This window comes from Carassius carassius, chromosome 15, assembly GCF_963082965.1.
Source record: "Carassius carassius chromosome 15, fCarCar2.1, whole genome shotgun sequence".
NCBI classification, from domain to species: Eukaryota; Metazoa; Chordata; class Actinopteri; order Cypriniformes; family Cyprinidae; genus Carassius; species Carassius carassius.
The window spans coordinates 27,767,818-27,780,783 of NC_081769.1; the positions used below are offsets into that span (position 1 = coordinate 27,767,818).

At 33.7% G+C, this 12,966-nt stretch overlaps 1 protein-coding gene across 1 annotated transcript; it reads right to left on the minus strand.

Moving 5' to 3' along the window:
• Nucleotides 1–1,961: 1,961 nt before the first annotated feature.
• LOC132157829 (antigen WC1.1) lies at nt 1,962–9,274 on the minus strand. The gene is made up of 6 exons (XM_059567098.1): nt 8,793–9,274; nt 6,985–7,053; nt 4,649–4,939; nt 4,240–4,548; nt 2,396–2,458; nt 1,962–2,300 (listed from the first exon to the last, which is right to left on the minus strand). Exons 1-6 carry the CDS (start codon nt 8,842–8,844, stop codon nt 2,110–2,112), a joined length of 975 nt encoding a protein of 324 aa, XP_059423081.1. The 5' UTR covers nt 8,845–9,274; the 3' UTR covers nt 1,962–2,109.
• Between the last annotated feature and the right edge of the window lie 3,692 nt (nt 9,275–12,966).

Sequence of the window (12,966 nt, forward strand, 5' to 3'; positions counted from 1 at the left end):
GTCTGTGTCAGTCTCTGTGTTTTAATAGCTCTCGCCAGAAGATGTACTGCTTAAATAATTTACATCTACTTCTGGAGGCAAAAGAGGCAAAATTACTAGTACCTACTTATTACATAGTTATTGTAATTACTATAATTAGTACATAGTATGTACATGAGGAACAGGACTGTAAAATAAATGCTAGCGATAATTCTTTATTCAGCAAGGATGTGTAAAATTAATCTAAAGTAAAAACTTAACATTGTTGCAAAAACAAAATTGTGCATAAAAAATTATAAAATGCATCAGTTTCCAACACAACTGTATTTACTGCTACTAATAAGTAATGTTTCCTGAGCATCAAATTAGCATATTAAAATGATTTGTGAGACACTAAAGACTGATATAATAATGCTAAAGAATCAGCTTTGCCAATACAGAAATAAATTACGTTACAATATGTTTAATTCAAAAACAGTTGCAAAGATTTCACAATATGTCTGTTTTACTGTATTTTGTATCAAATAAATACAGTCTTTGGTGAGCATAACACACTAAATTAAAAAACAAAAATCTTATCAACCCCTAACATTTAGAATAGTAGTGTATCTTGACATTTTGCACCATTTAAAATAACTTTAAACTTTAATAAGGGAGATGTCAAAAGCTGAATAATTGTGTTCAAAGATTGCAGTGTGGTCTGAAAGCTCTCTATAATGTAGATGAGTTTTTAATTTGAATTAAAGTATAAAAGGAAACTATTTTCCTCCACCAACACTCACTGACACTGTTTTATGTAAAAATGGCAATAAAAGCAATAATATATGGCTTTGTGTAAAAACGATATTTCTCTGATGTGTGTAATTTTAAATGAGGACTGATTAAAATATCTATTTTAGCTGATGTTTGTGGTCATCTGCAATAGATGTGTCGTCTGCTAAAACCAGCATACTTGATGGGTTTAGATGCAGTGTTTGTGGTCGACTGCTGTTGTGATATTCATAGTTTGAATCATTGGAGCTGTCCGAGTTGTGAGTGGGTCGGTTTGTTCTCTTGGTAAATCTGCGGACATTGATTGGGCTCGTTCTCGGGCCAAGATTGTCTGAGGAGTGAAAAAACATTGCAAAAGTTTAAGTTTGACCATTACAGAAATGACAAAACAGATAGTTATGAAGTCATCATTTCATGTATATTATAATTGAAGACCCAGTTAATTAAAATGTAATCACTTATTTCAATAAAATAGTGTAATTATATTATTATTTCACATGATTAATATTCATAATAATAACAACATTAAATTCACATTCTGTGAAATAAAAACCTAACAAATATGGGTTAATATTCCATATAACAGCAGACCATACTCTGAAATAGATTTAAGAATATTTATAATAAATACTATAAATAAAAAAATCAGTGAGGACATAGAAAATAAAAATATAAAATAAAAACAATAGCAATACAAACCATACTGATCACCCCGAGCAGTGTGGAAAGATTGTGTGTTGTAGACTCCTATCTCTGCAGTATACTGGTTCTCCAGGCTTGTGTGAGAATTACTGTGTTGTTGGTTAATCTCACATTCTGTTGGAGAAGAGGATAAAAACAAATGACTTAAACTTCCCCATGCAGCACTAAACCATTGCCTTAAGCTTTTTGTATTGTCCTATTTACTAAAATCAAATAGTTCACAAAAGGTTTGTCGCTAATCATGTTCTATAAAAAAGAATTTCCTGTTATTTGAATGGAATACACTGAATGCACTCAGAAATTGAAAAGAAGTCAGTAAATTCCTTTGAAGATCATAACAATACAGTAGCAGTAAAATCAGTGGTGTATTTGTATGCATATACAATGAGGCTCTCAGAGTAAGACAATGATAAAAAAAAAAACCTACAAGTCTGTTTGTTGTAGCTCAGCTCTATACTTGCTCGGTTCCATTTTATTCAGTTCTAAGATGTGTGTTTTTTTGTTTAGTGTTTTCAGATGCCACTGTTTCATGCGATCTAAAATGGTTTGAATATTTTTTGGTGCCACTTTATTTTCACAGTCAGTTATTTTAGTGCAGTGGATTTTATTTAGTTACTAACCCTACTGCAACACCCTGATGCCACTGTTTCCACTGCTTCAGAAGATATGAGTGAGTAGTGCTTTTACATGTAAAACATGCTTATACTTGCCCTTTGCTCTTTTGAAATGCATATAGGCAGCAGCATTTAAAACAATAAACATAAGCAGAGCAATAGATAAGATGATGCAGCCGATCGCTGCTGCTGAAATGCCACTGCTGCTTTGTGCAGATGCCATTGTAGTTGACACTAAAAGAAACAGAGAGGTTTATATTAACAGAAATCATGCAGGTTGATTTTAATCATTTATTTTTCTTTTTAAACTGAAGGAGCTGAAGCATCACCTGCCACCAGAGTTGTCAAGTTCAGCTCGGTTGTGTTGCCTATGAGTGCGATCTGAATACTTTCTATAGGATAGACAATTAATCCATTTGGATACAAAGAAATACATTTCACAACAATACACTAGCAAATCTAAAGCTTATATATCCATGTTTTGACATTTCAGAAATAATGTTATAAGCCTGCCCTACTTTTTTAGCTATTTTTTTAGACTAACTGACATGGAAATTCTTTCCCACCAACCTAAAAATTAATTCTGACCCACATTTCAGTGAAATTGTGGTAAGGTCCACCTCAAGAGGCCATGTACTAGGACCTCAGGTACACACAGGAAATTTGGCATTTAGCACAAAAAGAGTTGGTTTCTACACCTCAGATGTCTGGTGTCTCAACACAAAGTTCAAGCTGGCCATATTTCTGTCTTGTTTTTACTGAATGATTCAACAGTGTATGTTATTTCAAACAAAAATGGATTACACTTCATTTTAAGGTGTCCTTGTAACAGTATAATTATGAGAAATGTTAATTAACCACATTGCTAACATTACCATATTCGGTTGCACATTAGTGGTGCACCCAGGTGCTCATGCGCGATAGAAAAATAAAAAATGCGCAGTGTAAATAAATTCAGACTGTTCATTTGCATACCAACATGACTGACAGCTCCTAATGCACAATCACCTTTTAGATCAACTAACTGAAATACTGTATAAGATTTCCATTCGAACATAAAGCATAAATCTAGGCTATGCGCTGCCATTTTAACATCAAAATGCAAAACGAATATTTTATTCACTGACGCTCCACTCGGCAGCGCTAAGACCAGCATCGCAACCCTCCAAATTAAAAGCTTGCTTATTTTATAAAAAATATAAAATAAAAAAAATGTAAATACTAGCATTATATTTTTTAAACATACTATAAAGTAATTGTAATTTTATTTAACACTCAAATTTTTTTTTTTAAATATATTAATAGTTATGTCATCATACTCTTAAATACAAAAAGTACTTTAATACTATTATCACTATCATTAATTATTTGATTTTGATGTATATTTAATGAGTCACATTATGTGCAGTGTGATTAACAAACCATATTTTCAGGTACTTTTATGAGTATAAAACCTATGTGCACCCCTGAACATACTTATACATATTTACTTTAGAATTTACTATTATAATAACATAATATAACATAATATAACATAATTATAATAACAAGGACACTGTAAAATAAAGTGCTCCTAAAATTTTCTTTGTAATTTTTAATGCTGTCAAGTGATAAATCGTAATTAATCACACCCAAAATAAAAGTTTTTGTTTTATAATGTGTGTGTGTGTGCTGTGTATATTTATTATGTATATATAAATACACACACATGCATGCATATATTTAAGAAAAATAAGTTATTTTTATATTTTAAAATATATACTGTATGTGTGTGTATTTATATCCTTATATACACTGTAAAGTACACAGACATTATATATATATATATATATATATATATATATATATATATATATATATATATATATATATATATATATATATAAGAACTTGTGATGTGATTAATTATTTGACAGCACTAGTCAATTTTAATCTAAACAAAATTTAGATTTGCTTTTTTTTTTCTTTTGACATCATTAGATAATATCAAACAATTGGCAAAAGCTATTTAATATTGTTTAAACAAACTTGCATTCTCCAATCAGGTATATATTGTCCACTTTTACTATCCAGTCAATTCCTATATATTTTTATCTATATATTTTTCAATTGAAAACACTGTGAAAAATTCTACTTTCCAGTAAAGTGTACAGAATCAGAATGTGTATAGTACCTGAACACACAACGCCAGCATCTTCCTTATGTCCACAATAGTTGTTGAGAGTGGTGTTGACTGAGCTGCACTCCCATAAGCTTCTCTCAGAGCCATTGCATTTCATTTGGCTGATGTAGATGGTACCTGTTCCAGGCCCAAAAAAGTCCAGACTTATCGCATGTCCACATCTCAGCTGGGCACAAACCACATGTCCACTACTGAGGTCAAAATCATCATCACACACTGTTCCCCAATTTTCAGAATGCAGCAGCTGCACCCGACCAGCACAGTGATCACGTCCTCCAACCAACTGGACATCACGGTGCTCTGGAAGACAGTGGTCAGCCCGAACATAGCACAATTACAACAATGAAACAAAAGTAGAACACTTATCAAAAGGTCTCTGAGAAGACCTCAGATGACTCACCGCAAATGACTTCAGTTGCATTCACGCAGTCCCCTTTTGCAGCTGTAGTACAGTTGTGCAGTTTTGAGTCTCTCAGGATGCAGTCTGCAAGACAAGTGCCATTGTGCACTGTTGCAGTAACGTTGTGCTTGAGAACACGGCCACAACTTAAACGTTCACAGATTTGGAGAGCAAGTTCTTTCTTGTCCTCAGCATCCAAAAGGTTGAGAGTCACATCGAGTGTAGTGTTCTTGTAAAGAGCCCTAGGCACACCAAAGCAGCCTTCGGACAAACTTAGGGTGGATAGCTCAACTAGCTCAGAAGGACCAAAAAGAAGTCATTCAGTTATTTCATTCAATCCTCTACCTTGACTGTTTCTATCTTTCTCATGAATGTATTCACTTTGTTATCTTTACAGCATGCTGTATTGAGTCAGAACATTTTCCAACATTGCATCCAGACACTGATCTTATCTGAGTGTGTATTTCTAGTACATCAGACACTACTTTTATTTAGACCCAAACAGCAAAGTATATCTAAACCGTGGGGCATTGTTTTGTGTTGCAAAGCATTGTAGCACTGCAACACAGCCACATCCCGTGAGTCACTTCCTGTGGAAATGTCATATTGTAGCATGGAGGACACTGGGGAAAGAACTTTTTTTATATTGAAAGTTTATGACATTGCCTCCGCAGTGTGGTTTGAGCTCATGAAGTTCTCCTGATTTATGACTACAGGATGCAGATCAGTGGAATTGTGACTCATTCTAAAGGCCTTGCTTTGGGGTGACAGGGTCAGAGGTCACTGGTCTGATGTTCCACTGTGGTCGTGAAAAACACTACTATTCAAAAGTTTGGAGTCGTTTTTTTTTTTTTTTTTAGAAATGTATATTTTAATTCAGTTAGGATGCTCTAAATTGATCAAATTGACAGTAAAGTCTTTAAAATTGTTTTAAAAAAAGTTCCAAATAAATACTGTTCCTTTGAACTTTCTATTCATCAAATAATCCTGAAAAAGTTTCCCACAAACTGTTTTCAACTTTGACAATAGTAAGAAAAGTTTCTTAAGCACCAAATCAGCATGTTAGAATGATTTCTAATAGATCAGGTGACAGTAGTAAGTCACATTTTATAACATATTGAAATAGAAAACATTTAATTAAACTGTAATTTCACAATATTAATGTTTTGTACTCTGTGTTTTATGTTGAGTGTAAAATACCTCTTATAAAAAAAATTACAGACCCCAAACATTTGAATGATAGTGTAGTTGATAAAGAAGCATGAAAACACGATATATAACAGAGCTTGAAACATAAAAAACAAAGACCTTTTGTTTTTTTACCAACACGGTTGGTGGAAGAAGGTGCTTAATCTAAAGAAAATATAATTTTAAATATAATATTATAATATTTTTTACTACCCTGTTAACAATCTGGGAAGTTTATACAGATAAACCACGATTTATCTTATTAATATTATAATATATTTTTTTACTACCCTGTTAACAATCTGGGAAGAATCTGTGTAATTTCATTCTAACGCTAAACATTGAATAATTATCAAAGTGTAATAGACAAAATGTGTGTAATAATATTTTTTTTTTTACAAAAAAAAGGGGCATGCTAGTATGGAAGTAAATGTTTGTAAAATAAATTTTCAATAAGATGAAGAAAAATATCAGTTTGATCATTTTTTGACTTGAATAACAGGGTTGATATATGCAATGAATTGCAATATTTATACAAATTTGGAAGATGGTGATCATTTAAGCATCTTCCTGTAACGCTGCAGAGAAGGCTCAAAATTGTGTTACATTTTTTTAATCTAAAATTATGTTTTTGGTGATTTAAATTAAACAGTAATTACATAAATTCAAAATTATGACATTGTGCTTAATTGCCGGATACGGTTGAGGCTCTCCCAAATGATTGCAAGGACTTTTCCTTGCGACTCCAGCATTTTTTGCCTGTGTGATTGCGTACAGCATTTACATGATCATTACAACATTCCTTCACACAGTGATTAATAATTTTAAAATAAACTCTAGCGTGCAATAAATCGTGGCAGTTGACTCTGGGGTGGTAGATTGCTCTATCAGTTCTGTGCAATCTTGCAGTGGTCTTTTCTCTGTTCAGTTTGACTATAGGAGTTACTACCTCAAACACAGTTCTCGTGCATTTTCTTCAACATCTTGATCAACTGCTTGATTTTGCAGCCCTCTTTTAAATAAGCTAGCTTTTTTTTTTGATTGTCGTGAGATTGCTGCTAACGGCACCCACTGATAACTGATAAGATGCAGATGTAGACAAGACACTTTCAAAGGAAGGCATGAGTAGCAGTAATCATTCAACTCACTCTGTTTGTCTATATGATCAGCATGCTTTTTCACACTCTTGGAAGGTCGCTGATCTGTAAGATTGAGCCCTGAAGATTAAAAAAAAAAAAACATCATGAACTGTCATTTCAGTCTAAAGCGTAAAAGTAGAACAAAGTGCTTAAACAGTCTTCCAATTTGCTATTTATCAAAGACAGTAGCAATGAGATTGTTGAACAAGAACATTTAAACCATGAAATAGGTTTGAATGGCTTGTAGTGTAAAGAGAACGTAGATAAATCATATAGCAAATTTGTAGTTATTTATAACTATAGGACTATTTCTTGAAAACCTGCTGTGTTAACGCAAACTACTGTAGATAAAAGAGTTGCTGATCTTGTATTTCAACACAGCATGGTCCTCTAAATTAGTTTTTCTCCATCTGCCTCACTCCGAGCCAACACTCGGCGTGGCCAATAAAGAGTACTCTAAAAAAGGCACAGTATAAAATTCATTCAGGAAAATGATAATTGCATTTTTTAATAACCATTACATTCTCACTCTCTTTAGACATCCTCAGAGAATCTAAAAATATTCATTTTTCTTACAAAAATCGTATGATGTCTATGTGTACTTTAGTACATAATAAAAATGTATATATTTATATATATATATATATATATATATATATATATATATATATATATATATATATATAATTACAGAATGAAATACATGTATAAGAAATAATATCGCTTTGCATTATAGGTAATACATTATTTATTGTATGAGCCAAATACATTTAACTTTTAAAAAAAATGTTTAATTGCTTACATAAAATTCAGCGTAACCTTACATCGTTCTAATAATTCATGCAATTTCTGAGAATTGTTTTATAATTAACATTCTCTATAACAATACATTTGTTGTTTTACAAAATGAGATCATTAAGATCAAACCAAAGCAAAAGATTTGCAAGAATTGTCTTTTAAGATTATTTGCATTATGTAATCTTCCTCAGATTAACAGTTATTTTATTCAGACCAGGCATATGTATGGTATTATTCATCAAAATACGATTTGTAGCACACACTCTATGTCTGTCAAGTTCCGTGCATTCTTTATAGCAGCACATTTCACTATTATGGAAACACTTTTCTATAAATGCAGAGTCTTGTAAATGCCACATTATCATGTTAATAAGATCCGTAGCTTGTTTTTTTTTTAAATCTAAATGAACTCCATGTAGTCTAAAAATGGAACCTTCAGCGATAAGATGTTGTTCTTTATTTTTAGCCATCATATGCATTTGTCTTACAAATGAAGTCATCTTTCTTCATTCAATCTCCTGTGAAGTTCATCTTATTATTTACCGAGTGTTTCATAGTGCACTGAAGTGCATAAACGAATCTCTGGTTGCACTTTGTTCAAACAGCACTTTACACAGGCGACGTAATGAGCCCAGGCAAAACTTTCTTTTGTCACTTTTTTAAAAAGCCTTCAGATAGCATTGTGCTGCATTAGTTAAACTGAGCTTTGTTCAACCACAAAGCGTGTTTTACACCAAGTCTTTTGTTGAAAGTGCACATTTGATTTTCCATCTATGATAGTGATTGTCTCTCAAGAGCTAGCAAGATTGTGCAATACCCTTTGAGAATTCTGCAGCCTCAAGTATCATCAAATTAATAGAGAAACCACTAGGTCCTTTATTAAATATTAAAATGTTTTGTTAGTTTTTTGTTTTTGTTTTTTTTTGCCAGAATATTGAATATTAATAGCAGTTGAACTCAAGCTCTCTAGATGAAAGACCCAGTCTGCCTACACAAACCATACACCAAAACTATTTTACCTTGAGACAAGGACAAAGCCTGGAGAACAACACACAGCAGCAGAAGAAGCATCTCTCAGTCAGTCAGCCTAACAGCCAAAGCTTTCTGTTCGTCCCTGACAGAGAAAAACCTGACCCTGCACGTTCAGGTTTTGGTGTTTGTGCAGTTGCTGCATGTGGTTTCCACTACGGGGCGAATCTGAGCATATATGCACTCCCTACCACAAACGTGCACCCTATTTTACTACCGCTACAGGTCAACTTTCACTTCATATTTCACTTTATTTTGGACTGTTAGTGGCTAATGGAGTTGTTTCGATTCTGGCAATAGTTTTGAAGCCATTTTCATTTCTCTCCAGTTCATTACAGACTTTTATTGAGATTCTTTGAGTAGTTACACAAAACGCTCAAGCTAGGCAGAATCGATTAAGAATTCATCATGAAGCCCAATTCATCGTTGGCCTGGCATGCAATTAATAAATTCAAGGGACAATGAAAACAGCTTTCTGTAGATAAATTGTCTGTTATTATCTTCTAGCCTTAATTACAAGTTTAAGATGTCAAAGAAGATTTCCACACTCGCTGCAGTGCCCAGAACTTCAGTTAGATTAACTTATCCTATTGAATTTCTACAACATTATAAAGAAACTGGTGGGTATGACCCCAACTTTTTTTTTTCCTGATATGGGAGCAGGGGGAAGCCAAATGCAAATAATAAAATCCATCTAGCAAAATAAACAAGCTTTTACAGTGGAAGAGAAAAGGCTTCCCATATCTTTTGTTGTCAACATCAAAGGCCATGTGTCCAATCAAATGGACACATTTCACAGAAGTCTGGGACACGCCAGCCAATTTATGCAGAGATGCAACATGAAGAAGTTGCATAACATACCTTCATCTTTAAATCCAAGAATAAAACAGTGCAAGGTGAAAGGAAAATATGACCAAGGCTACATTAAGGATGGGTTCATTTGCATTGAAAATAACCATGTTTGAGCCAACATGGGAGCAGGGGGAAAAAAGCCAAATGCAAATAATAAAATCCATCTAGCAATATGTTCTATGGTAAATTATTGACCACAAGAAGCATTTTGTTGAATTTTTCAATTAATTCCCCAATTATTTAGCATATTGTTGGTCCTATGCTTGACAACAGTATTGTGTTGAGTCTTCACTTTTCCAACTTTTCCAATGTAAAACCAGTTTAGAACCACTGTTATGAATATAATATCTTAGCTCTGAAAAACTGTAGCAAATGCTTTATATCGACTGTCGAAATGTCAATGTAGAATAACTTGAGCTTTCTTTCATGTGGACTTTAAGTGTGGTGATCTAACCATATTTTTGGGGATTACTCAAACTGAGACTCGGTCAGTTGTTGCAGATATAATGCAGTTTCTACACACAGAATGAACTAGTGGTTAAAGACCGGAGCCGGTTACCCACGTTTGACCGCACGAAGGGTGAAGATTATACCTTAACTTAACAAGGGTGACTTCATATGAAGTCATGAAAATAAATTTAATTGAAAGAGGAACCAGAGCCAGCCAGTGAGCATGTGTAGGAGAAAATGTAAAAACCTCGTTCACCTGTTCTTTAGTTCTCTTAAGCTAGCAGCATTTCTGTGCACAGCCACAAGGGGAAGCTCTAGTTTTATCTGATATCTTGAAATACAGCTGAGATATGAAAATAGGAGTAGTATTCACCAACCATTATTTATCTTCTTTAAATCTGTGTGTATATTTCAACATCTGTTTCATGTTGGCATGTGATTTCAGGTAGACTGCTGTGGCTGTATTGTCAGCCAGAGGAAATATGATTTGATGGCCAAAACACTGCTAAGTATAAAAAGATTCACATCTCCACAGCACACGTGCACTGAGGTCTCATCTCTGCTAATAGAAGACACCACAGGTTATGGCTTTCCCACCAGTATGGCCCTCTCAGGTAATCTTCATGCTAACAGTGCACAAGCCTAACAGCAAAGCTGTTTAGGGACAACACTAAAGTCACCGTCCTCTCGGTCTTTGTGCAAATAATCAGTTTTTCTCCTGTCAGTTTCTGGATGTGATTTTGGATGAAAATGTAATTTTTCAGAATACTATTGGTGACTTCAAGGTTCAAAAGAACTGCATTTAATTGTAATTTAAATGTTGTATAGCATTATAAACGGCTTTACTGTCACTTGTGATCAATTGCATTCTTGCTGGAAAAAAAAGGATTAATTTCTTTCATTTCATTTTGGTGGATAAGATTATTTTACAAAGTGGCATGCTATCCACTTTGTAAAATACAACCAATAACAGATTTGTTGCTTTAATAATTAATACTAACGCCCTCCAATGCTATTTTTACTTCAGTTGGTTGCTAACAATTTTCATCCACAAGGTGGCATCATTGAGTTTTTCTAAATTACATTGGCATGAAGTGTTACCGGAGACGGGGATGTTGCCACGGACAACGGTCAAATATCGAGTTTACGGACCAATCAGAATGAATTATTCGGTGTATAATTAAAGTGTTTCCTTAATAAAATCACATCTTTAATAATTCAGTAAAAACGTCTTGCTATGAAGATGAAATTATTAGTCCTACAGACATGGTTTAGCTTACCAGATTTGATGGGTCCCTTATGGAACTCATTGTCCTGGTGACATCTCCAGTAAATCCACTCATTGGAGGTCATGCCACATTATTTTCCATTGTTTATTTTAGCAGAGACATAAGGGGACAAGGAGGCCTGGCCATTCACAGTACAGCTACCAAACAACAAATTATTTTCAGGGCGTGAAACAATTATTGTCACACTGACTGAGCTGAAATTGCAGGTTATTTTCATCAACAAATTAAGGATCACAGGTTAACGGCTGGCTGGAAAATGATTTGACTGACTCATATATATACTCTTGTATAAATGGTCTCTAAAGCATACGACAAACCTCAAATACTTTATCTGGAAATGTCCCTCTGTAATTGATTCTGATGTAACAACCATGTTCATATGCTCCACATCACACCAAGAAAAGGGTCTGTTATTATCAAAAGTGAATCTGGTTTAAATAAAAGAGCCCCAGAAACAGAATATTTTGTTGGAAATGCAGAAATCACTTCACTTGCTTGTGGAAAAAATGTCTTCCACTTAAACTATGTGAAAACCAGTGGCAGTAGCTTTTTTTTTTCAATACACTTAAAGCTCAGGTCATTCAGGTAACATTTTGTTAACAGACTATTATTTTTACTCAGACCCCCTCACAGACCAAGCAAATTCACAATAATCTATAGAGACAGTATGTGCTATTTTACACCTTTCAGTTCTCTGACCTCATTTGGGACAAAATGCTGAGTTCAATCATGTCTCTCTTCACAGGTAACCGCTATAGTCTTGCTACTTTCTGAGATCCGAGTCGGGAAACACACCTTGACCCAGTACTAGAATCAATGTTTCTACAAAATATCCGAAGAGTTTTGTGTTTACATGTGGGAGCGTGAGACATATATTTGGCATTTGAAATGTCAATGTCAATGAAATTTATGTCATACAACATCTATATGTTATGTTGGCTATTATATCACTTTGCAACCTGCTTATTAATCCTTACAACTCTAAATTTAAATAAACCACAAATCAAATCAGCCACTGTCCGGTGGGATATATTTTTTGTGTCATTTAAACCATCCATGTGAATTGGGCTCTAGACTTTACTGTCATAGAGCTGGTGATGCCTCTCCATGGACAGTCCATGTATAATATGAAAATGGTAATGCTTCATTCTTAGTCATCATAATTAGCATGTTAGTGACAGTAATTAAAACAGAACACCGTATAAACGTAAAAGGCTCTTGAGATTCCTCAAGAGTTCCTCCAACACTCACATGCCAAAGAGCTGCCTACCACAAAGCATTCATTAAAAATGATTTAATCATTTAATAAATTATTCATACACAAGAGTATAGAGAGAAAGTCTATGACCAATATTGGAGGGATTAGACATCAAAGCTATCTTTTTTACCTTCATTTCATTGAACGGTGTTTGCATGGCAAATGTGTAATTACATCTTTGTACAATTAGGAATAGCACATAACCAAACTTCTTTTATTATTTCTGTACAAATATTTAATACACAAATAGCATGGATGCTAGACTAGAATGACATCATTCCAAATTAAGTTGGAACTAACAATTATTAAGCTTAA

Excerpts from the sequence above, each read along its gene's own strand:
- LOC132157829 (XM_059567098.1), bottom strand. The coding sequence starts at position 8,844 with ATGCTTCTTCTGCTGCTGTGTGTTGTTCTCCAGGCTTTGTCCTTGTCT. Across the intron at positions 4,549-4,648 it reads TGCAACTGAAGTCATTTGCG|AGCACCGTGATGTCCAGTTG; the intron begins GTGAGTCATCTG and ends ACTGTCTTCCAG. Across the intron at positions 2,459-4,239 it reads TGCTGGCGTTGTGTGTTCAG|AAAGTATTCAGATCGCACTC; the intron begins GTACTATACACA and ends TCTATCCTATAG.